We start from the raw sequence: 24,113 nt of genomic DNA, 5'->3' as shown, positions 1-24,113 counted from the left end.
GCGTCGAGCAAGTAGTCACGCGATATCGTTGGTAACCATGAGTAGCATTGAATATTGTCGTCATAGTAACTGGCATGAATTCTACAAACATAGCCACATTGATGTGTCAAAGCTCGAATGAAAAAACCGATCAAGTAGAGCTTCCTTCCTGATGTGTAAAGATGTGAATTCGTTACGGTCCTTGAACGCCGTTTCCGTCTGAAAATTTTCGTACATCCTCAATCCTTCGGATCGACATATCAGTTTGTGAAGTTTTATCGTGTCCACCTTTAGTCGCAATGTCGTCAAAAAATACCAGCGAGAAGGTTTTGGAGATCGATGCACACGTCAGCAAACATTATGACATCGTTCGACGTCTCGGCAAGGGGGTAATTTTTTCGTTTATTTTGTTATTTTCACAAATTGTTTATTTCTCAAGAATTTAAAACTGTTACAGCACATCAGATATTCTATACTTTTTCTCTTATTGTAACGTTATTCTTTAAATATTTTTCAATTGTATAAGAAAAAAAAGCAATTTTCTAAAAAGTCCATAAAATATAATGTAGGACGTGATTCTTTTTATGGGATAAAAAGAACAAATTCTTTTTATTAAAAAAAAAAACTATTGCAAATATTCTAGCGTATATACGCATGTATATACAATTATTAATAGCAGTTGTCGTGGTACGTCCATCGTGGAAAAGTATAATCGGAAGTGATCGATACTCGTGCCGTTAATAATCGTTATCATAAAAACGAATATCGAGTCTGAGAATAACTGACTTGCATGCTATTTCAAAACAATTCGCAATAAAATGTATCGAAAAATAAAAATATCTACAATCAAGCATTTTTTGACGAATTTCTCGATAGGCTTACGGCATCGTATGGAAGGCGATAGACAAGAAAAACAAGGAAACGGTAGCGGTGAAGAAGATCTTCGACGCCTTCAGAAACCAGACGGACGCGCAGCGCACATTCCGTGAGATAATGTTCCTACTATCGTTCGCCAATCACGACAACATCATACGACTGATCGGTCTTCACAAGGCGAACAACGATCGGGACATTTATCTCGTGTTCGAGTACATGGGTGAGTTTTACCCGGTCCGAAGAAGAATTCGAACGAAGGTCACGTGCCGCGGCGATTCTCAGACTTTTGGCCTGAAACCCGTTTCGGCCCGTTTCCCCAGAAACCGATCTCCACAACGTGATTAAGAAGGGCAAGATCCTGAAGGACCTCCACAAGGTGTTCATCATGTATCAGCTGTTTAAGGCGATCAAATATATTCATTCGGGGAACGTGATACACAGAGACTTGAAGGTGAGATGGTCTACGCGAATTGATTCTCCTTCCCATCGGAATGACTGCCACGTTTATATTTGTTCCAGCCATCAAACGTTCTACTAAATGCTCACTGTCACTGCAAAATCGCTGATTTTGGATTGGCACGATCGGTCACTCAAATAGGGGAAGGAGATGGCGAAACCGCCAGTGATCCAACACTTACAGACTACGTGGCAACTCGCTGGTACCGTGCACCGGAGATACTCGTTGCTTCAAAAAGGTATTTTACTGCTTCGTACAAATATATACGTTTACATAAATTCGGTGGCTGTCGACGTAATATAGGTACACGAAGGGTATCGATATGTGGTCGTTGGGATGCATTCTTGGCGAAATGCTTCTTGGAAAACCATTGTTTCCTGGCTCATCGACGATAAATCAGGTGGAGAGAATAATGGCCACTCTACCGCCACCTACCAGGGAAGGTAATCCTCTTCGACACCTTCACAAGGTCGGGATTGGAAGAATGGGAATGATCGATTTGTCTTGGTGACTTCTTTTTAGATCTGGTTTCGGTTAGCGCCGGATACGGTACTAATTTGTTAGAGAAGACACCAAACGCACCAAGACGTTCATTGAAGGATTTACTACCAGAGGTGCCGGAAAAAGCATTGGATCTCATTAGCAATCTGATAGTCTTCAATCCAAATCACAGACTGACAGCCGTGGAGGCTTTGGAGCACCCTTATGTGGCCGAGTACATTAATTTTTTTTAACAAAAAATAAGAAATGAATCTTTCGTTATGGACGTTGTTTTTTTTTGCACAGTTTTCATAGAAGAAGCAACGAACCAGAAAGAGGCTCGAACGTGGTACCGCTACTTAGGGACGATGTACAGCTCTCTGTCGACGAGTACAGGAATAAGCTTTATTCGATGATGGATGAAAAACATCGCAAACATAAGAATATGTGGGTTGATAAATTTTTATGTGGCAAACGATTATTATTATAGCCTAAAATTGATACATTAATTGACTGAGAACAGGTCCAAGTCCAGAATCAGACGATTATCGGAGCACATCAGGAAGGAAACAGTTAGTAGTAGTAGTAACCCAGTCATTGGTCAAGGTGACGCGACTGTTCGTAAAAATCTTACACACTCGTACCAAGATTTACGTAAGGAGAGAGGTAGGAGCGACACGTACGAGCCTTCCTATTTAGAGGGTAATAAAATTGGTAGTTTATTTTATAAGAAACGATAGATTAACGAAGATAAATGAGATAAACTTATTGTATCTTGTGCTCAGTGCGTACGCAACTACCAAGTAGAAAGGCAACACGGCATTCGCAAATTGATAGTGGTGAAAGAATTACGAAAACGAGATCGATATGTGTGTCTGTCGAGTCGCAGACGCAAAACACAAAGAATCTTCGACCAACTGGTAAGGATAAACATCGTGGTTTTAATAATCCAGTGTCGTGGGTGTGCTAATAAATCTAATTATTTTTCGCTTTAATATCCGCCAGCTAAAAGCGTAGCAACCCAATACACACACAATTTTGTAAATGGTAGTTTGAATAACTTGACTCCAAGCACGACCAAAAGTTGCTTATATCTCAATCAACAACACCGACAATTATCCAAATCTCAGCGTTCTATACAATCGGACCAACCAATGGTGGTAAGAAGATAAACTGAACTATTTCTTTAACTTACTTTCGACCTCCTTGTCCTCTATAACTCCTCGCGTTTCTCGCTAAAAAGTAAACCGACGATTCTGTCGTTACAGGCTACGTGTCGCGTGGGATTCATTTAGGTACTGTAATCACTTATACGTGTCACAACTCATGCTTCTCGCACAGAAATGACGTAGCTCTTTTTTCCATTCAAGACTGAATCGAACGACTCTTCTCACACGCAATTTATTTATACAACGACGTTTTCTCCGTAGGAATTTTACAGTATAATTACACAAATCTAATTTGTGTCGATGCAAATTCGACAATTTCAGTGTGCACCTGGAAGAAGACCAAATCAAATAGTAACTGGTAACCGTGACAAACTGCGAAGAAATTGCAAACAGATTCGTACGACGAGCCGACCCACGTCAGATGTGAATTGGCGGGAAGAAGATCGGCAGAAGACTTCGTTCGATCACGACAATCTTAAGAGCCTTCAGACGAAATACTTCGCTAGAACGCCTGATAACGCGACTTCTTATTACCTTAGATCCAGCAGCAGTAATAACAAGAATGCCAGTAGCTCCGAATCTTTGTACAATTCGTGTCACCCCACCGTGAAGAATCTAGCTATCCGAAACTATCTGAATCAAACGGTACCATTACGAGTGGAAGAGCAATCACTGTCGCGCCCCTGTCGAACAAAAACCAATACGGATTATCGGATTCTTCGAAGTAACGCTAACAATGTCGAGAAACTACATCAGTCTACTAATTATCTTACGAGTGGCAACAATCGATCGAGGAACGTGGCCCCGAATGGGTGCCACGTCGTAGGCACACAGTTGAAACATGTCGCCGATGGAAGTACGAATAATGAAAAGAAAAAGAACTCGCCTTTTTTAGATAATTATAGCCAAAGTCACGGTATAATAACCGCATCTATGTACAAAGATCTACGAAATGGGACTATAAGATGGTAAAAATATTGCCGGTAGCAGCTTCCGAAAAAAAGAACACTCGTAATTCGCGAATATTTATAGCAGATATTTTTGTATAATTCTCCCTCGTAAATAGTTTTCTTACAAAATGAATATTTTTTTCGATCTAGCTAAATCCAAGTAAAATTTATCCATTCATATTAAAGACTTTATGAAGAGTTAAATGCAAGAAATTAAAAATGAAAGTTGGTACTGAAGCGTTCTTCTTTTCAGAAGCTACGATCCCTGTATAGGCAAATTAACGTTCCTACGTAAATTTTTACGAAAAGCTAATGAGAACATAAAAGTAAAGCAATCAATCTCACAATCGATAATTTGAGTTCCTACGAGAACAAACTGCCGGAGCCTCGATACAAACGAAGCCATCATAAACGCAAGCATAAATAGCAAAGAAATAATCATCTTGAGGCAAACGATACTTTAAGTTCTTAGGTAAGAAGAATCTTGCGATATATGATCATTTTATAGTTCTAAGATAAAAAAAACCGGATGAACATATCCAATTTATTCAATTCGAAATATTAATTCAACGTAAAATTGCATTGAATAATAAAAGGAGTGAGTACAGTCACCCTCTAGAGATTTTATGATTCTCGAGTTGGAATTTGAAGAATAACCAATAATTTATTATTGAACAAATATATAAGTACGTAACACATAAAGCCAATTGTTGGGGCCAAAATGGTGTAGTGATATCATTTTTCATGATATCAGCACTTGCCCCCTGCGAAAGGTGAGCATACTATCCTTTCTTCTTCGCGTCCAACGTTTATTCCTCGACAATGTAGCGTGTAAATTCCTTTGTAATATACTTTTTTGTGATACTTTTATGCGGCTATGTGATAATGTCCAATTCGTATGTATTACCTGTCGTGGAATAAATTTTTATTAAAGCAATGTGACTCGTTCGCCTTTCTACCAGTATCCTGATCAAAAGCATCGCGGAAAGATTGCCTCGTGTCGCAATCAGAGCGTTCTTTTGCGTCGAAGTACGAGACGACCTCGTATTTTCATTTTTCATCTCGTGAAGCAATTCTAGTTCTCGCGTTGTCGGTGTCACGTTGTTTCCTCTTTCGAACGACGAAGGCATTACTAATAGAAATTCCCCCTTCTTTTTCCCAGATTTACCAGGACATGAATCGAATCTGTTCATGACAAATGTATGACAAAAATTGACTATGTCTTTCTTTCGTTACTTGTATCGTCGTTTGTCGCGCTAGGCCTTAGGAGAAAATAAATGTTTGTATAGAAATTTCAAAGTATTGTTTTCCAGTATACCATACGTGATTTATTACAAAACGTGGGCGGATATTCATGTCGTAAGCATCAACATATACGTACATAACGCACTCTTTATCACATCAACATCCCTATCTTTATTCGATCAAGCCTCACGTCCAACACTTCGAGAATCTCTGTGAGTAGGAGAGAAATTCTTTGCCTCGACTATTTATGTCATCCCCTATTTAATCCCTCGAAATGTTTGAACGAAATGCGTCGAAATTATAGAAGATTACTCAGAATTTGATGGCCCAATAGAACTACAATCTAACCTAACTGAAATATAATTCGTTCAATTTCGAGATTTCTTATTGGAAAAAGTCCAAAAAATTCTTACAGATATCTCGCGAGCCATTGGCTTTCATCTTTAAACAGTGTCATATTTTCGTGCCTATTTTTAAAGAGGTCAATTCAACTCGAATTTAATTGAGCCGGATAATAACGTCAACGTCAGCCCATATAACGAACGTGTTTGCTCAACGTACACAAATATTTGCAAATCGTTTATGTTCATTTACTCTCGTTGTAGTTGCGGCCCTGTTATGCATAACCCTTTTACCATCCTTCCTACAGAAGATTGTCTCAGTCAAAGTTGAACGAGTGTGAACGACAAGCAATAAATTACGTGGAAAGTACGATTACTCATCACTGTTTCAACATTTTCCCTTGTGAGAGCCCAGCCCTATTTGTCTCCTCCACTCAGTCTCACTTAACAAACTTACACTTTTGCTTGGTTCCTCGTTAACTACTGTATGTACTCTTTTCTCGTTTATTATTTGTCGCAATACTCGGTAGATGGAATGCAGATCGTGATAGAAAAGTTTTCGTTTTAGGAAATCAAACCTTAAGTCATTTTTGTGCCCTAAGCCTTTAATCTTATCACCCCGTGAAAAGATATTCAAGATCATTGACCGCTTTATCTTACTTCGTATCAACGATATAAACATTGGTCGTTAATGAAAGCTACAATGAACTCGAATCCGAAAATCACTAAATCGATCAGGAAATATTCTATAGAGAGATATCGTAATTGACACTGCATCTCTTCTGTCCATCTTCATGTATGCACATCAAATATTTTTACGTAACGACACCGAAATTCTACGCGTCTATAAGAAATTAACCAACATTAATCAGTCCTTAAATTAAATCATTTATTTCTATGTTCAATGTTGTTCGTCCGTGGTGATCAATATATTCATATGAGGTTGGCTGTCTTCGTTCTTCTTGTAGCAGGTCTCTTGAGTTTTGTTTACCTGGACTTGTTCCATCCCCGTTTGCGGCCTTCCCCGTAGACTCCGTAACATGTAACAACGTCGATGAGGACTGTGTCTGCTATGATAGCTGTCGTGTCCGCTGCTAGTTGTGACCGTTCGTCGGAGGGCCAAAACTGCGTGATGGCCGTTAATCGGTAGCCCGCATCTGCATCCAGGTAACAACCTCCGCTTGCGAAGCAATCCGCGTCTTACCGTGCTACTACCACTACACCCTGCACACATGTCATCGATCACGGCGATTCCTTGAGCACTCTGAAACAGGACGTCAGAACCACTGAAGGTATAGGACGTCAAACATCTCTTACAGTTATTATTGCTTCCACCTTTAGACTATCCTTTTGTTTGCGCGTCGCGAACTTTTTCATCGATATTCTATGACACTACCACAGAGATTCTGAGGGATTTGTCATGGATAAAATGAGATGATATTGATATTGAAAAATATTAAACGTCTTTTCGTGGATCAACCATAGAAATAAAATTCGAGAATTCTGATAATAAACAGGAATGATATCAAAGGTATGTGTTATGCAACGAGATATTGTTCGCGAAATATTGCGTTTACGAGCTTGTATCCTGTATAATAGAAAGTTAGAAAATTCACTGCAGAGTTAATATCAAATTCTCTGCGAACCTATGGTAGTAATCCGATACAGCGAATACGAACAAAATCGAAATCTAATGTGTCATTTAGTGTTTTTTAAAACAGATATATTATTAGTGAAATATTCATCTCTGCAGGTAACTATATAGAAAACAATAATATTATGTGATTTAGTCAGAGTTTCCGACTTCGAACTATATATATCGGATTAATGTTTGTTTTCATAATAAAGAATACGACTTTACTAGCGTTCCTTGCATGGAAGCCGGCCAATTCGATTCTCATAAATAGCGTGGATAAATGCTTATGCAGGATATGTCACGCGTCAACTATAATCTCCGCAGGCTTACGTAAAGAATTCATATTGGATTTTGGTGAAATTGGGATAATCACAGTCCCACGCGCCTTCGAAAATTGCTGCTCACGTTGCTTTATATTTATAAATTCCAATCGCAGATAGAGAAAAAAAGAGAATTCCATTTATCTTTCAAAGACTACCACGACAACAGTAATAGGTTCGCTGTATCCTATTACGAATCTTTTTACGCTCGCGTCGTGCGACGAATTATAATTGTAGCCTGTGTCATAAAATATCAAAGAACTTTTGAGATCGTCAATCTCCGAATGAATTTTGTGACGGTTCAGTATCAAATCCGCACGCGTTTTTATTACTGCAACTGTACAACAAAAGGCTAAGGATACAACATAAGAAAAAACACACTCGAAACTGATTCTGATTTTTAATTTCTTCAAACTATCAACCATAGGTCCGCGTCATGGATTGTTACAAATAATATCCTCCTGTAAGTGGCATCCTTTAAACTTAAAATGATCAATACGGTTGAATGAATTTTTCTCTTGAAAGAACAAAGTTGATTTACGATCGTGTAAGGGATAAGACAAAGGAAGGGATAAAACAGGCAAAGAGAATCACTTTGGTATATTGGAAAAATTCTTCTGCCACTTCCGTGTCGACGACGTCAAAAGGGCTTCTTTAAATTGTTAAACCCGTAAATATTCGACGCAAAGGCGAACACTACCACCGATACTTACCCTGTGACGGGGTTTTCGACGAGTGAACCCATAGGGTCCACAGCAAAGGATCTCCGATATACTCCGCCGAAAATTACGAGTCATAACACAGTATACGACAGGATTCAATGCGCTATTCACGTGTCCCAGAAACAGGCAATAGGAAAGAGCATCTCTCGTTGTCTTTCCCCCTATGGAACAATTTCGAGGCTTTAGATACATGTCGTCAAAGTTTGGTAGTTGCTGGGAATGAGTGACAAAGTAACAAGTAATTCGATAGAAAGCTGGAAGCTCGTTAAAGTTAGCAACGATCGACTGTTATCTATTATTTCTCCCACCGTGAAAAGAGACACGAATAACGGTATCGTATTACTGACAAGCCCGTGGACGTTTTGCGCGTTTCAGTAATGCTGGGCTATTCGATTTAAAGGCGTATGGCGATTGCTGCGCTTTCATCAATGAACGATCACTCACCAACTGCGCCCAGATCTATCAGTAGCATTAAGACGTTATATGGTAACCAACACAGAGCAAAGAACACCGCCAAAAGAAGCAATATCCAAGCAATTCGCCTTCTCTCACGTACCAGCCTGAAACTCTGCGAACAAAATGCAGTCGTACTCGGTCGTAAACGCGGCTAGATTTAGATCAACATCGATTCATCATCTAATCATCGACGAGAAGGGTACAAAGATGGACAGACAACCGTTTCAACAGACCAAACAAAGTGGAAATGAAATTTTATAGCGACAGAATGAGTCTGTTCATTGAGTAAATTTAGACGCGTGAAAATCATACGCATAGTGATGAAACTAACTATAATGGAATATTATAATCTCGAGTCGAAAATTTCGTCGAATTCTGGTTATCTCTATATTACATTACCAACGAATGGGCTTTTTAACGAAGCAAAGTTAGATACGAGAGTGCTATATTATCGATCGACCGGATATAATTGAATTAAGTGCGTGCAAAGTCTGTGTCAGCCTTGCTATAATGCCGCTTCTGTGTGTCGTTAGATGATTTGCTCCTAAACGACAAATTCACGTTCATAAAATTAGGTATTATTGCCTACGTGATTTTCAAACTAACCTGTTGCGAGCTGGCGCTCCCTTCGACGCTATCACAGTCGAAAGGTGGTTTTCGGGCGCACAGTGTTCGACCCATCATGGAATAAGATAGTATTACGACGAAACCTGAAGAATAAAAACAACCAAACAAAGGAAAACCATAAAGGTTGAAGAAAGTAAGCGTGGGCAAAGTGATTGCTCCCTTTTCAGAGAGATAATAGGACCGAATTGTACCATTTTGTCTTTCTCTTTCAAAATAAAAAGGGGAATGGGGTGAAAATGTATGTTCAGATTAAGTTTGTTATTAATCACGCGGTCTTACCTGGAATCGCATAAACCAGCACAAAGCACACAGCACCGAAAAGAGGCGCCTGAATGCCCAGAGGCTTAAAATCTTCCGAACAAATGTAGAAAACAGGTGGTAGATGAGAAACACGAGAGGTATTCTGTGAAAAATTCTTCGTCATTGTCCAGGATCCGTGGAACGATATGTTGCTAAGTTCCGTACTCGGACTGTGGAGAGTCATCTGGAAAGAAGATCAGGCACCATTCATCTGTTAAACTGTATTTGGAAACGGAAATCTGCTTGATAAGATTTATTCACGCCAAAGCTCCTTTTACTCCGAAGAACTTCTTCCAGTTTTTTTACCGAGAACCTTTTTTAATACGCAAAGCGCAGCTTGCTTTTAGTCTATTCATGGAAATATATCTCTGCAAAGGTAGTAATCAGAAACAACTGTGTCCAAAAGAGAAAATGAACAGCTGTTGGATTCGATCGAAGAATCGTTTTCGGAGTAAGATTGGAAAATATAATTTGTTCATAGAGTAACAAGAGCTGACAAACATTGGCAATAGAAATACCTTAATTTCAATAACCGTAGTAAAAATTAATATTCGCAGCTTTAACAAATAAATATAAAATTTTCCGAGTCATTTTTCATCGTTGGAATATTTACGAGTAATTCTTTTCGGATATTAGGTGATTATTGTTAGATGTAATACTAACCGCTCTGAGAACAGGAGCAAAGATGATTAGAGCGACCAACCAAAGAGCCACGATTACGAGAACCGTGCTTCTTCGATTGAACACTCGTCGAAATGCCATAGGACTTCTTATCGCCAGGTATCTGTCGATGCTCATAGCGCTGATGGTAAAAACCGAAGCAGCGACTGCAACACCTACGAGATAGAGTCATCATCGTTTTCAATCACCATCGGCGACCGCAATAGACTCGGTCGCTTCTAATAAGACACTTAGTCTTTGTTCGGTCGGACAGAATCTCGGTTGAACGTGGGCGAGAAGGTCGCGACGGATAGAAAGAGAAATTAAAACTGTATCCACCAAGGGGTGGCATAAGGGAGAAAACATTGGACCCCAGGAAATGTGAATATACGTGTGCATTGCACTAACACACACACACAAACCATAAAATCTTTTATGTATGAACCGGTGTAGGCCGAAGTATGCTTAGGGAGATGCGTTACATCACGACAATTTGTGGCTATAATATCTTTTCAGGCTTGGTTTGCACCTTTTTGTGCAATCCTGCATTGGTGCGAGAAAACTAGTTGAAGCAAAGTGTATCTCCAAAAATATCACACCATATGATGTTCGTGGAAAGCATTTCGTTGATTTAAGTGATTGACGATAGCGAGATTCGAATTAAAATATGTAAAGCAAAACGCGACTGTAGTATCGACAGATCGTTGAAATTACCCTGAAGGTAAGAGGAAAGTTTGCACATTATTTCGCCGTGGATCCATACTATAGAGACTGCTTGACTGACAGCCACAGGCATGCAAATCGTAGTCACCAAAAGGTCCGCCACTGACAAGTTGACCACGAAATAATTAGTCACGCTGAAAATGAAAAAAAATGTTCTGAATGTTAAATCTTGTCCATCTAAAGTCCATCATTGGTTGAATGTCATATAACCAAAATTGACATTGTCAATGTTAAGACCACTATAAAGCTCGATAGTTCAGTGAAACGTACGAATCACTTTCATCGGCTTTCGAGTTTTCCGTAAACACAATAAGTTTTTCGAATTCTAAAGAACACCGGCTTACCGCCATTCTTCGTCTAATCGTCATCGTGATCTAGGACGAATCTCGAGCAAAAAATAAATAATTCTCAACGTAACTACTCGCATACCGAACGTCCGTCCACCTGGAGAGTTTCTAATAACGTGTACCCTTCGCTTAATGTTATCCTTGAAAGATGTAAGCATTATTGGTTAATATCAAAATTCGTATCCACGTTCACAGGGAACCTAATCCCTGCTTTTGATAACGAAAAGAGAAGGCAATCATTTTTGTTTCACAAATAAACCGAGATATCCATGACGTTCGTTCACGCATCGTGAGTACGAACCGATCGCTTATTTGCACGACGCTTCGCCGCTGTCGGAAGTAAGCACACATGCCTACGTCTTTCTTCGTCTACGCGCTCAAGAATGTTCAAGGTACATTCTACCGGCTATCGCGACTATTAACGCGGTGCGGACGAACTCTCGATTCAATATATTTGCCAGAACCCTGTGTCCAGCGAAATATTTTATTAATTCATCATTCGCAAATCACAACCTCCCGTAACCCGTAACCCTTTCATATCGGAGTTGACATATATCTATTAGAGAATTCAATTTACATTCAATTGTTTGTCAACGCGATGCATGCATATTACATGTTTACATTCTCACGACGCATCTACACGCTATTGGTATTCATTACGTGTCCGATCTGCATCTTCGATCATACGTCTGTAGTTTATGAATAATTATATTCATAAACTACTGTATATTATTTAATTAATTGTACAGAATTGTCTACAGACGTATAAAGATGTTGCAGCTAATCGCTACCTGTCTTTCGTGAAAAGTCCACAGAAAGACAGATAGTTCTTGGCTGAGATACGTCTCTGCGAACAATTGGATGTCAATGTAGACTTAGCTTCCTTCTTGAAGACATTCGCATCTTGTTCCTTTCAGAGGAACTGGGTCAAGAAGATGTGTTTATATTAAATAATGGAGAATGACGATCTAACGTTCCTTCTGGGAACTTCTCTCACTTTTAGAGGTAATTCAATAGCTGTCGAAAGATCAAAAAAATGACGCCACGTTGCATCTACCTTTGTGTTTAGAGACTAATTTGCTTGACCCTATAACGAGCCTCGGCCGAAATTATAATTAACTCGGTCAATGTTGACCCTGTTGTCTCGAAAGCAATATCCTAATTGTAGATCGACAAGGTGACGAGGTAGCAACCTCTCTAATCAACAGTCTATACATTTCAGGCTATTTCGGTCGTCGCTTAATTTAGTCAAATCTTCCTTCATCCGACTTCAATAGCGCTTCACAATGATCCTGGCAAAGTTTAAATTACTTCGGAGTTACCCACTGTAACACGCACTTTTCTCAAAGGGGTTTTGAATAGCACGGCGTTTAATTTGTGTCCGGTTTGAATTTGTTCTAAATATACTGTTTGGAAAGTCTATACATAAACAACTAATTTTTAACCAAGCTAACAAAGAAATAAACGATTAAATAAATGTTTCTAATCGGACGTAAAGCAAACAAATCTTTTACGAATAAAGGACCATATATACGTACCTACGCATGTAGTGGTATTTGAAAACGACCGCAATCACGAGAACGTTGGCCGTTATTGCGAGTGCCATCACAGGAATATAGAGGATGATCAACAAGTAATTAGTTTCGCTGTGAAACTTGTCGTAAAAATACCAAAGTATATCCCCGGTGATGTCCATTCTGAAGCTTTCGTTTGAAGACACCATCGTCCCATTGTACGAGCTATTAAACTCTGCTGAAGATATCCTCGAGTCGTTGTATACATTCGTCGACATGATTTCCTCGTTTTTATAATCCAATATGGAACTCTCTGGTGCGATCTTGTTCGTGCAATGAAACGCAAGCGAAAGTGATTTCTGGCTTCAATGGGCATAGAGAATATCAACCATTTACCTCGGACAGAGAAAACTGTCACGATCAATCGTGTAATTATAATTGCAGGATCAAGTAATCTCAATTACGCGATTGCAAGGGGAACTGTATCTGTTACACAAATAATTAACGAGGAAATTTGTTGTAAGAGAACCGTCTGCGACTATAGCTCATCCCCTGCCCCCGTTTCTCTTATTTCGTTATTCCGTTTGATCGCTTATTCGATCCATCGATTCTTGCTTCGTCAGAGCAATGCGTTTCGATGATATTTGTGTACTTTGACGAATTTAGAATCGAAACTTTTATGTCGTGGATATATTTCGCGGCAAGTCGAAAAGGATCGATCCGTCTGTCGCATGTAGAACAATCGCGGGAAACGCATGCAAGATTTCGCGGATATTTAAAAAGTTAATTTAAGTACGTTTCTGCTGTCAATTTACGACGAGGAAACAGGGTACGCGAGTGAACGCGGCACGAACTAACGTATCATTATCTTCGCCATTTTCTCAAAAGTATACCTGTCGATCAATCACATAATGGTATGAGAGGATCGTTAACATCAATTTCGTTATCTATCTAACTGTGAAAATTCAACGAGGCTGTCAACGTTCTCAATCATGAAATAGCTTCTGGTCAATTTATTCTCCTCGCGAAGCCTAGAATCGAGAGAATGGACTATACATAGCTGAATAATTTGATCGTAGGATGAATTCCAAGTTGAGAATAAGTGCGTGAAATGTAGCTCTTTGTTTTCTCATTTCCATTGAGTCTTCCTTTTTTCCCGTAGGAATCAAACTATCACTAACAGGATCGCCCTGTATAGTGATCGCACGTTTTTCCATAAATATATCGTGTGTAATATACACCTATACGCGTCTGAGATATACGAGCAATTTCGTATTCGTAATTCAACTAACGACGACGTGAGGATAAGGGTAAATAAATTTCAAGGAAGTAATCGCGATACAGAATGGCTGTATTTTATAAATATTTCTGAATGTTATATATGCAAATGAAAAGCAGGATGCGATGATCGAGGGTGGTATTTTTGTGCATGTGATAAAACCCGTATTGACTAATTTATGTACAAAACGCGACACGAAGCGTGCTAAAGATTGAAAATTACACTAAATTTTCCCGAAACTAAACAAGCTAAATAACTGTATTCGGATATTTATAAATCTCGTCGTTGTACAAACAGCCATGGCGCGAGTATTTACCGAAAGAAGTATACGTATGAATTGTCCTTACACGTTACGAGACGTCCACTTAAACCGGCAAAAGGTTTGCATTGAACGAGACATTGAGTGTATCTGTTTAAATTACACGTATACTTTAAAAAATTCCACCATGTTCGCTATAAATATTTACTTTTTCAGATGGAAGTAAATGCAGCTTTGCAGAATCACTTCCTTATACGTATCAGATAGACTATCCTTTTTAACATTTTCTAATCAACGATATTCCGCGAATTCTATCAATTGTTTCTACGATCCACTATAATTAATGGGCGAGAATATTAAACCACAATCATTAGCGGGTTGTAAACTTTTTATCTCCACTATATTTAACCCCCGTAAAATTGTTATTAGCGTTATGTTCCGAATTTCTTCCTCGGTTAACTATTAACTCGTTTATACGTCGGTTTTATCGTTCCGTATCTATTTTCGATGAAGCGCACAATCGAAATTTACGATCGAACTACCTTCTACCCGGCGAGAATAATACACGACATAAGTTTCGGAAGCGGGACCACGGTAAACTGAAAGGAAGAATCGCAGCTCCCGCCGGAGTTCTTCAAAGCGTTACAGACGTGAACACCACTCGCGCACGAGTTCCTTTAAACGCGCCTGCGTTACGTTCATCTTCTCTCATCCTCTTCGTATCCTCTGCTTCCTGTGCACCCTGTTATTCTCCACCTATGGGATCTAAAAAAATGTCGATCCGACTTGATCCCTCAATCCATAACACTTGACAGACGAGTTTCGTCGTTATCTCGTGACGACGTTATCGTCCATCGAGAAAGGCTGTTAAAAGGCGTTGCAAACTTCTTCCTCCGTTACTTCCGTTCCTCGAACAATTATTCTTCTTCTAACTTTTTTTACATGCCATTTATTCGAGTACGCTCGTTTTTAGACAAATATAGGCTTTTCGGTAGAGACTTAACCCCATACTGCAAAAAGTATCGTTGAATTTTTTTCTATCCATTTTTTACTCATTTCAACTTCCAAATTGTCATTTATCGTGTTCTATCAATCAAATGGAAAATTTAACTCGCTGACGCAATAAACGAGTTGGTCTTCCTTTGACCGAGTTGTACAAAGTTTCACCTTAAACCTCATATAAATTTATCTCTTAAACTCCGTTTAAGAAGAGACAGTTATGATAAAATTATTGTCAAGTTAAAGCTAGACGGTATTTTTAAGAACGACGATGCTAACCTAGAACATCTTTTTTGTTTGATCTATGCGGTAATAAATGCAGATATTATCTTTATTTATCTGCTATAGAATTTATAAAACTCAGTCGTTCTTTGTTCTTGTAAATAACAGAATTAATTTATTAAAATGATACAGTGATCCTCAACAGATTACGAATTATCACAAATCGTTCTGATCTGAAACACTTTTCATCTTTAGCCACTGATCCCTAACCTCTATGGAAGAAGGATACGAACTATTGAACTATTGCACAATTGAACAGTTGACTCAACGTCGAATATATCAATGAGAGGCTTGTTTCGACATTATTACGCAACCAGTGAATTTACTCACAAAAGACGAGGCAAGTTTCACGCGTATTCTGTTACGGCAAGCCGATCGCCTCTATTGACATTTAGTGTCATTTGAGATCAATAGATAGATAGCGCACGAAATTAATGCTCCTTTCTTATGTTCCCTATTTCATGCTTGTTTTTCTAATACCATTTTATTTATGCTACATGCATGTATTTTATGCTTCTCTCGCTTCTTTCACGGGCGATAAGAGTATAATATAAGAGAAGTAGAGACATTCGCGGCACATTTCAAGTAAGGATGACTAGAAAGGTCGTCACTGCTGAGAATATCTGTAAGAATGGAAATCGAAATCATTCGCTGAAGTACTCCCACTGCTCCGCTCTTTCTCAAGGGAATTTACGTGTATTAATCCACAAACTGCAAGTCTGTTCGCCAAAACTTATCGAAAGTAAACGAGGAAGATCGACACTTCTAATGCCAGCAATAGCTACAATACGGACCTTCCGCAATTGGAAATACGCCGCTGCCTCGACGCTTTCCTGTAATTATACGCACGTTAGAAAAATCAATATAAGGCACCAAAAGTAGATAAAATGAACGGAAGATGAATATCGCCTTGTTAAGAGCGTATAACCTATGACAACAAAGTAGAAGCGCGCTATTAATTTGATGTAATTAATTATTCGAGGGAAGAAAGAAATACTATAGGACTAGATAAAACCTATAAGAATGAAGAAAGGTCGCGAGGTTGTGTTGCTATGTTATTGAACTAAAAATGTCTGCAACTCTCGTTTGTTATAGTTGCTCGAAGAGAATACAACGTTTCTGCTTTGAGTTGAAATATTCAAACGATTTCGCTAGAATTCAGCTTACCTGCGGAAACACGCGTTTCATAGAAACGGAAGAGTACGGAGAGAAAATAAGCTGACCGGCACGATTCCCCTAAACAAATAGCCAGTTATATAGGTGTACATATATCTCGACAAAACTTTACTTTTCACTAGAATGTACCTGATTCGCTGTCATATGACACATAGTGATAATCAATATAAGCCTCCACGCGCCAATCAGTCACTAGCATTAATTCCCTGATCTTCCAATAAACCGATAATTTGTGCACTTTCAACCAATAAATCCTTGATAACAGATTGAAAGACATAGCCGTGATCCAAAGCAATAATTGAATCGCATATACAGAATTTAACATTTCGGTCGCATTTACGAGAGAGCAATGAAGCCACCATATTTGCCAGAGGTCGAACTGTTCGATCGATCGATCAGTCGGTTACTATTAACTTGTCATCTGCTAACAGCGGAAAAAATGAGTGAAAATAATTGTTCGATCCCCTCTTTCCTCGAACATAAAGAAGGGATACGATCAAAATTTGTGTAAACAAATCATTCATGTCGCTCGAGACAGTATTGACTCATCGATAGAGATCTGAAGCTTTCCTGTTATTAGGAAAATGATTGGAATTGCGTATCTACCGGCGAAATCTTCGATTTCATAGCGGAACATGTGTCCTAGATATCGCTGCCTGCAGCAAGATCTGTACGGAAGAGCAAACGTGCAGATTTGAAAAAAAACAAACGTCGGTGATGATAATCAATATCCCGTATAAAACATAATAAAATATGGATTTCGTAGAGTGCCAAGATTCTTAGCCACGCACCACGAACGAGGGAAAATAGATTAAAGCAAACGGATCGACTGCAGCTGATACATAAAACACTCGCAAATAAATAAACGACTAAAGTTTAAGATTGCATGTTTAAAAAAGAAATGAGAAAAATAAAATTACCTTTAGAAAACGGCACCATATTACAGAGATGACGAAACCTTTCCTCAATAAGAAACGAAATGCAAACGAATATTAGAATTTGCGTATTGACAGAAGCATCCATGACGAAATATATTATCCCACGAAACACTGGCAGTCTGAGTCCAATTCTATAAAAAGGAAATATTGCTCGATAAAACTTTACTATGTATATCTATGTATATTGCTTTGCATTCGCATTTCGGCAGCTGCATCGTTCGTGTTAGAAATTTATCTGGAATACGTCAATGCGATTTGATTCTTCGACAATTTTCATCGTGTCCAATATAAATGCCTCTAGTTCATTCCGATCACTAACTTAGACGATAAATATCCAAAACGTTTTCTACGTTATCCAAAACATATTCTTACGAATTAAACGTTTATATAAAATTCAAAAGAACAGCTTTCGCTACAAACGCTTAAAGTTACAAAAATTCATTAATCCTTTTTAAAAAATTAATCGCCATTGAAAATCCTACCTGTAAGTTAAATATGCAACTATCGTCCAATACAAGAAACTGGTGACCACTGTGATGCGACAGATTATTCGCGATTTATTTCTTCTTGAAGAATCACCAAATTTTGTCGACTTCCATCAAAATTACGTAACTGCGATGGAATAGATCAAATCTCCCAATTCCACAAAGTGATTAACGAAGCATCCGTGAATAAACTCGAATAATAATATCGCAATTACCAAGCACCATTTCAAACACAAATCTTCATACGAAAATACATAAACGTGCAATACCACGAGACTAATTAAATACAGAATCATCGAGAACACAATGAATATTATGTCTCGAAATCTTCTCGATTTTATATCATTCTTTACAGCGACAAGTACAGTACATCCTAACAGCAAGCCAGTACTAAAAATTGGATTTATATCGCCGATAAACACCATTCTTTCAATGAATTGTTAGTTTTTTAGATTTTACAATTGTATCAGGCACTCAAACAATATACGAGTTATGATTATATTCTAATCTATATTTCATTTAAAATGAGAACATATTAATCACTTAATTCCAACAATATTACTAATAACACTGTGTAATTTTCACTTTCAGTGCACGTAACAAAGTTCTTATTGTATGACGTTGTGAGCAGTAAAAACGAAATACGCGTATCGAACGAGCAGTAAATACCGTTTAATGCAAAAACTCAAGAAAAGTCGCAAATTGATTCTGTGTTAGTTAAAAAGGTAACGCATCTATAACGATTCATAAGCAAATACCGTTTCGTCAAATTTGAAGAGTTTAAATTTGTAATATTTTTACGCATCATTCAGATCTAGATTTGGTTGGTAATTCAAGCGAACGATAAAATCGCAAACATCATAAACGTCGATTATAGGATTGGTTTAATTTGAATAATCTTTTATAAAAATTAAATTTGCTAACTTTCTAACAATAAGTAATACATTTCTTCACTTATTTTAATCTTACGCGAACCAGGAAATTTCTTACGTACTTACATACAATGGTAATAGTCATTATTAATTAAAGATCACTGGTCAATTTGATCTTTGACTACTGTATAACTATTCTTATCGTAAATTGACATTTAGTACATTTTAACACAGTTCTAAGTCAAAAATTAGTGCCACAGAAGTTTTAATTTAATTCTAGTTTGTAAAAAATACAAAAATTATAAAAATAATTACTGCAATAAATTGTTGGAAGCGCCAATTTCAATAAAAATTGAAAAATTATTAAATTTGATTGTATTAGAATGGAAAAATCATTTTTCACGACATCGGCAAAGATCGTTACCTTTCGACTAACCTTGTCAAGGGTATGTTACCGATTATACAGATATTTCGTACCTTATACCTGTATATATAAGGAACATCCGACTTGCGCGTGAGCTCATTGTTGCTTGAACTCCCATACCGTGAGGAAAAAAAGAACTTTTACTTACTTTATCGTATTCTATATTTTATTTTTTATTTCATACAAAACTTCGATTTTAACAGTAACTGTTTGTAAGTTTTAATCCAAACAGTACTATCTTAAAGCGATAACGCTGCATGTGACACTAAAATGATAATATGGTAATTCTCAGAAGGAATCTCCCGTATCGATAGAAGCAAATATAGAGTTAAAGGTGAATTTTCACTAAGATTCTTCATTGCATGTTACAATCAGTGTGAAAAATTTTGAGTTCCTAAATATTTGCTTCAAATCAAATATACTTCACATTTCAATTACTGCTTAAATTACTCACAAATATAAAGTATCCTTTACTTTCATTGATTTTAAGAGTAATTAAGAATGGCATCGTACAATGAAGATTTTTGGAGTAATTAAGAGTGGTATTGTATAATAATGATTTTAGGAGTAATTAACAATGGAATCGTGCAGTGATGATGACATAGAAAATGATCTTGAAGACCTCTATGGTGTTAGAGATGGTACACTTTTTGTGATTGATGCGACACCTTCAATGTTTAAAAATGATCCAGATAATCCATATTTTTTACAATGTATTAAGGTATTACGTGTTTTATAATAATATATTATATTAATACTTTTAATTTCTACTATAGTCTTTGAATATATGTTATTTTTAAGAAATGTTATACAATATAGTTAATATTAAGTTATGACTCATATATTCAAATAACAATTTGAACATTAATTTATTTTGTTATGTCTTTTTTAATTCAGCAATACAAAGAGGTCCTCAAGCAAAAATTGGTATGGGACAGACAAGATTGGATAGGTTTAGTTTTATTTGGAACTGAAATATGGGACAAGGATCCTGAAACCAAACATATATTGACTCTTCAGAAATTAGGTCTACCTTCAAGAGATAGCTTGAAAGAAATAATGAAAATAGGTAATCAATATTCTGTATATATATTACTATAAGTAAAGTAAATTGCTATACTTACTATAAGGAAACTAAAAGTGCAATGATAAAGGCAATATACAAAAATAGAACAATCGAAATACAATAATAGGTATAAATACATCTGGAGAATAGGAATACCAGGACATATAAGCAAAGGAGATAGAAGTCAAAAGTTAATAACACAAGCAAGGTGTGGAAATTTGAAAAATTAGGATAGGTACTGGGAAAAAGAGAAAGGAAGACTATGTGATCTATGTGGGGGTACAATACTTAACAAGGTTGAAAGATGTAGTGAGCTGAAGAAAGAATAGAAGTATTGTAGAAAGGCTCAAGAAACTGTAAAAGAAAAGTAGAGAAAGTGACAGAGTATTAGCAAAGAGAGTTTTAGAGAGGAAGAAAGGGTGCAATAAGTAGGATAATTATTAATCAAAGTAAGTCAGAATATGAATGGAAGAGAGAGAACGAGAGTAAATGGTTCAAAGTCTGTAGATAAGATACTTCTATAAATATAGGTATTAAAAATCAAGTTCAATTCTTAATTATAAAGTTTAATAAACATATATATTACATATTACTACAAGTAACAGAAAACTAAAATAATTTCAAAGCAATTTTTGTTACTGAGGGTAAAAGCTATGTATCAAGTTTAGAGGAAAGATATCTTTTGTAGTATTAGATAGGAAAGAGGCAAAATTTTTACAGAAAAAGTTAATAGATGAGAATACAATCTTTACTATTCTGGTGCTCAAATTTTTTAAATCTTTTTTTGTATCTTTTGTTATATCTTATACATAGATGAAGGAAACAAGTGGAAGTACTATAGGGATATTGCTTCCTCTACGGCTTATCCACTATATGATGTACTTTGGCATGCAGCACAAGCATTCTCTGCTATCCGCATAACTATGCCGACGAGAAGAGTAATTATTTTTACGTCTTGCGATAATCCTCCATGCGATGATAATGAAAAACATAGAATAAGAGTACAAGCAACGAGTTATAGTGACATAGATCTTCAGTTATTAGTTGTTGGTTTGGGTGAAAATTGGAATCATGATTTATTCTATAAAGATTTGGAAATGCAATTTGGAAAAATTGATGCAGATGATTACAATAGAATATCTTTGAAAGATATAGTGGAACAAGTAAAATTGCCATCTAGAAATATGGCAAAGCTACCTTGGAGACTTGGAGAAAATGTGGTTATAGATGTATCCCTTCGCAGTCTTTCTGTGTAAGAAATAAAGTTTTATTTACTTCTGTTATTATACTAGTTTCATTCTTTCAATTGATCCAAATTTTAATGAAGGTTGCGACAAGTTCAAAAATCCACTTTATTTTCAGCAAAACATCATATTTGAAAAAAGAAAATATAAGTAAAGAAAGCAATATTCCTTTGAGTTCACATAGATATCATATAGTGGATGAAAATGATGATATAGTATGTATTATAATAATTTGTTACTGATATATATGATTATGATTTGATAATTTTCAACGTTCTCTTGTTTATATTATAGGATGAAGTAGGGGATGAAGAAAGTCAACAAGCATCGTTACCTATTTTAGATATAGATATTCAAAAATATCAAACATTTGGTGGTGAGAAAATAAATTTTACACCAGCAGAAGTAAGATGCTTATGTGCAACACGAGAAATAGGCATTGATTTAATTTATATAAAACACATTTCTTATCATCCTCTATATCATGTTGAAACACCATACTTTGTCATACCAGGCAAAAGTTATCGTAAAGGTACTTTCAATTATCTATTCTCCAATTCTTAAAAACTTGTATATGTTTGAATATCTACTAAAATTATTTTACATTCTTCATCCTAGATAACAAATTACTATTTGGTGCTTTACTCAATAAATGTGAAGCCAAAGATTTAATGATAATATGTGCTGTTACAATCAGAAAACAGTTTGGTACAAGCCTATATACTATGATACCAAATGTAAAAAGTGGGGGATTTTATTTGTATAAAATACCATTTAAAGGTTTGTCTCTTAAAATATATTAATATCTAAATAAGAAAGAAAAAAAAAGAATATTTGAGAAACATTTGACATTTAATTTTAATTATTCTAGAAAATGTGCAAAACATTAGCAAATATTTCCCAGAATATATATATGATGATAATGAAAAGAAACCTCCAATTGTTCCAAATGGAGTTGACTTACTAGAACAAATTATAAAAAAATTAAATATCGAATATAATCCAAAATTGTTTTCAAATCCTGATGTACAAAATCAACATCAAATTATAGAAACTCTAGCTTTGGATTTGGAAAAACCTGAGCCTCTACCTGACGATACACGTAAGTTATATTGTTAAGAATACACATATTATAATTTGTACAATACTTTATAACATAATTTAAAATTTTATCTTAGTTCCAAAAACTGACAAGATGTATAAACTGGTAAATGGTTTATTAGACGAATATGATAAAGTATTTATGAAAGAGATAGATGATATAAGTGATGATCCACCAGAGAAAAAACATAAAAAAAGTAACAAAGTAATGAAACCAAGTGATTTTTCAGAGAATAAAATTCAAGAATATTTGAGAACAGGACAGGTACATTAATGGATGCATATCAAGTTTAAATAATATCTAAATACAATTCATAATACATTTATTTTCTTCTTAACAGATAACAACTTTTACTGTGCCACAATTAAAGCATATGTTAGAGACATTGGGATTAAAATTATCTGGTAAAAAAGATGAATTGATAAATAGGATTGAAAAATATTTTGAATAAAATGTTACAAACTTTCAAGAAAAAATTTGAAAATTTATTTATGAATTATATTTATATTCATTATAACATTTTATTAAAACAACTGCTACAAAGATTGTTTTAATTTATAAAATTATAATATATTTCACATAAAATAGAGTAATCTTTTTATTCAAGGAAAATAACTTACTTTTAAAGCCAGAAGAACGCTTGATATACCCAGTTTATATATAAAAACCAACCATACGGGGTTATCCATTTAACTCGGAACTCGCGCTCGTGAAGCGTAAGAATGGAACAATTTAACATATATGCTTACCACCGCAATTAAGTGTTACTCGCCATCTATGAGCTGTTGCTAGGAGTATAATTAGGCGAATACACAAAACAGTTTAGTTGCCGTGAAGGAATTGACGTTACAATAAGTAGAAGACGATCGCTGAAAAAACGAGCCCTGCGTTTTCGCCCAATGATTTCATGTTCCTACGCACTCCTGAAGCTTTTAGCAAATAACCACACCCGGTTCTTTTCCCACATGTATCTTGGATTATATTTACCAAAAATCTACTTACAATGTAATTTCTTTTTATTTAGAATTGCCAAAGTTATTAGCGAGTTACAATGAACTTGTTCACATTCTTACAAATATTTTTTTCTATTTCGTTCGATAATTTTCATTTTTAACGTATTAAACATTTTCTTCTACGTCGTACTTTAAAATTTGTTAACGATCACTTTCTATGAATACAGCGAAT

At 36.3% G+C, this 24,113-nt stretch overlaps 4 protein-coding genes across 15 annotated transcripts; 2 read left to right on the top strand and 2 right to left on the bottom strand.

Moving 5' to 3' along the window:
* The first annotated feature begins 93 nt into the window (after positions 1-93).
* On the top strand, positions 94-4,848 carry LOC122566960 (extracellular signal-regulated kinase 2). Of its 3 annotated transcripts, none has more exons than XM_043724953.1 (12): positions 96-368; positions 856-1,075; positions 1,176-1,306; positions 1,375-1,550; positions 1,616-1,755; positions 1,835-2,027; positions 2,099-2,239; positions 2,316-2,494; positions 2,578-2,712; positions 2,798-2,952; positions 3,061-3,087; positions 3,223-3,425. In XM_043724953.1, exons 1-11 carry the CDS (start codon positions 279-281, stop codon positions 3,085-3,087), a joined length of 1,587 nt encoding a protein of 528 aa, XP_043580888.1. In that variant the 5' UTR covers positions 96-278; the 3' UTR covers positions 3,223-3,425. The 3 variants fall into 3 exon arrangements, with proteins under 3 accessions (XP_043580885.1, XP_043580888.1, XP_043580886.1); XM_043724951.1 differs by having other exon boundaries at positions 3,283-3,413; XM_043724950.1 differs by lacking the exon at positions 3,061-3,087 and having other exon boundaries at positions 94-368; positions 3,283-4,848.
* A 115-nt stretch (positions 4,849-4,963) lies between these two features.
* On the bottom strand, positions 4,964-18,767 carry LOC122566964 (orexin receptor type 1-like). 8 transcript variants are annotated; one of them, XM_043724965.1, is made up of 10 exons: positions 18,218-18,767; positions 17,718-17,866; positions 12,827-13,125; positions 10,933-11,075; positions 10,222-10,394; positions 9,538-9,742; positions 9,238-9,341; positions 8,620-8,743; positions 8,167-8,336; positions 4,964-6,761 (listed from the first exon to the last, which is right to left on the bottom strand). In XM_043724965.1, exons 3-10 carry the CDS (start codon positions 13,078-13,080, stop codon positions 6,399-6,401), a joined length of 1,536 nt encoding a protein of 511 aa, XP_043580900.1. In that variant the 5' UTR covers positions 13,081-13,125; positions 17,718-17,866; positions 18,218-18,767; the 3' UTR covers positions 4,964-6,398. The 8 variants fall into 8 exon arrangements, with proteins under 8 accessions (XP_043580900.1, XP_043580904.1, XP_043580906.1 ...); XM_043724969.1 differs by lacking the exons at positions 17,718-17,866; positions 18,218-18,767 and adding exons at positions 13,199-13,288; positions 14,549-15,765; XM_043724971.1 differs by lacking the exon at positions 17,718-17,866.
* On the bottom strand, positions 16,108-17,703 carry LOC122566969. The gene is made up of 4 exons (XM_043724980.1): positions 16,927-17,703; positions 16,789-16,857; positions 16,316-16,454; positions 16,108-16,244 (listed from the first exon to the last, which is right to left on the bottom strand). The coding sequence occupies exons 1-4, from the start codon at positions 16,948-16,950 to the stop codon at positions 16,150-16,152; spliced, it is 327 nt and encodes a 108-aa protein (XP_043580915.1). The 5' UTR covers positions 16,951-17,703; the 3' UTR covers positions 16,108-16,149.
* An 876-nt stretch (positions 18,768-19,643) lies between the features above and the next one.
* Positions 19,644-23,397, top strand: LOC122566962 (X-ray repair cross-complementing protein 6-like). 3 transcript variants are annotated; one of them, XM_043724960.1, is made up of 10 exons: positions 19,644-19,850; positions 20,082-20,237; positions 20,414-20,585; positions 21,396-21,834; positions 21,945-22,041; positions 22,121-22,358; positions 22,445-22,606; positions 22,698-22,928; positions 23,005-23,192; positions 23,269-23,397. In XM_043724960.1, the coding sequence occupies exons 2-10, from the start codon at positions 20,094-20,096 to the stop codon at positions 23,377-23,379; spliced, it is 1,782 nt and encodes a 593-aa protein (XP_043580895.1). In that variant the 5' UTR covers positions 19,644-19,850; positions 20,082-20,093; the 3' UTR covers positions 23,380-23,397. The 3 variants fall into 3 exon arrangements, with proteins under 3 accessions (XP_043580895.1, XP_043580897.1, XP_043580896.1); XM_043724962.1 differs by having other exon boundaries at positions 19,844-19,979; XM_043724961.1 differs by lacking the exon at positions 19,644-19,850 and adding an exon at positions 19,884-20,007.
* The last annotated feature ends 716 nt before the right edge of the window (positions 23,398-24,113 follow it).

The sequence above is a fragment of the Bombus pyrosoma genome, linkage group LG4, assembly GCF_014825855.1.
Source record: "Bombus pyrosoma isolate SC7728 linkage group LG4, ASM1482585v1, whole genome shotgun sequence".
Taxonomy (NCBI): Eukaryota; Metazoa; Arthropoda; class Insecta; order Hymenoptera; family Apidae; genus Bombus; species Bombus pyrosoma.
The sequence above is the reverse complement of the archived record's forward strand: the minus strand, read 5'-3'. Positions and strand labels throughout refer to the sequence as shown.

Excerpts from the sequence above, each read along its gene's own strand:
- LOC122566960 (XM_043724950.1), top strand. The coding sequence starts at position 279 with ATGTCGTCAAAAAATACCAGCGAGAAGGTTTTGGAGATCGATGCACAC. Across the intron at positions 1,551-1,615 it reads ATACTCGTTGCTTCAAAAAG|GTACACGAAGGGTATCGATA; the intron begins GTATTTTACTGC and ends GACGTAATATAG. Across the intron at positions 1,756-1,834 it reads ACCGCCACCTACCAGGGAAG|ATCTGGTTTCGGTTAGCGCC; the intron begins GTAATCCTCTTC and ends ACTTCTTTTTAG.
- LOC122566964 (XM_043724963.1), bottom strand. The coding sequence starts at position 14,481 with ATGTCTCGTTCAATGCAAACCTTTTGCCGGTTTAAGTGGACGTCTCGT. Across the intron at positions 13,166-14,428 it reads AAGTGGACGTCTCGTAACGT|CCAGAAATCACTTTCGCTTG; the intron begins GTAAGGACAATT and ends TGCCCATTGAAG. Across the intron at positions 8,744-9,237 it reads GGAGCGCCAGCTCGCAACAG|AGTTTCAGGCTGGTACGTGA; the intron begins GTTAGTTTGAAA and ends TTTTGTTCGCAG.
- LOC122566969 (XM_043724980.1), bottom strand. The coding sequence starts at position 16,950 with ATGTGTCATATGACAGCGAATCAG. Across the intron at positions 16,455-16,788 it reads TGAAACGCGTGTTTCCGCAG|GAAAGCGTCGAGGCAGCGGC; the intron begins GTAAGCTGAATT and ends GTATAATTACAG. Across the intron at positions 16,245-16,315 it reads CAGTTTGTGGATTAATACAC|ATATTCTCAGCAGTGACGAC; the intron begins GTAAATTCCCTT and ends CCATTCTTACAG.
- LOC122566962 (XM_043724960.1), top strand. The coding sequence starts at position 20,094 with ATGGAATCGTGCAGTGATGATGACATAGAAAATGATCTTGAAGACCTC. Across the intron at positions 20,238-20,413 it reads ATTTTTTACAATGTATTAAG|CAATACAAAGAGGTCCTCAA; the intron begins GTATTACGTGTT and ends TTTTTAATTCAG. Across the intron at positions 23,193-23,268 it reads AATATTTGAGAACAGGACAG|ATAACAACTTTTACTGTGCC; the intron begins GTACATTAATGG and ends TCTTCTTAACAG.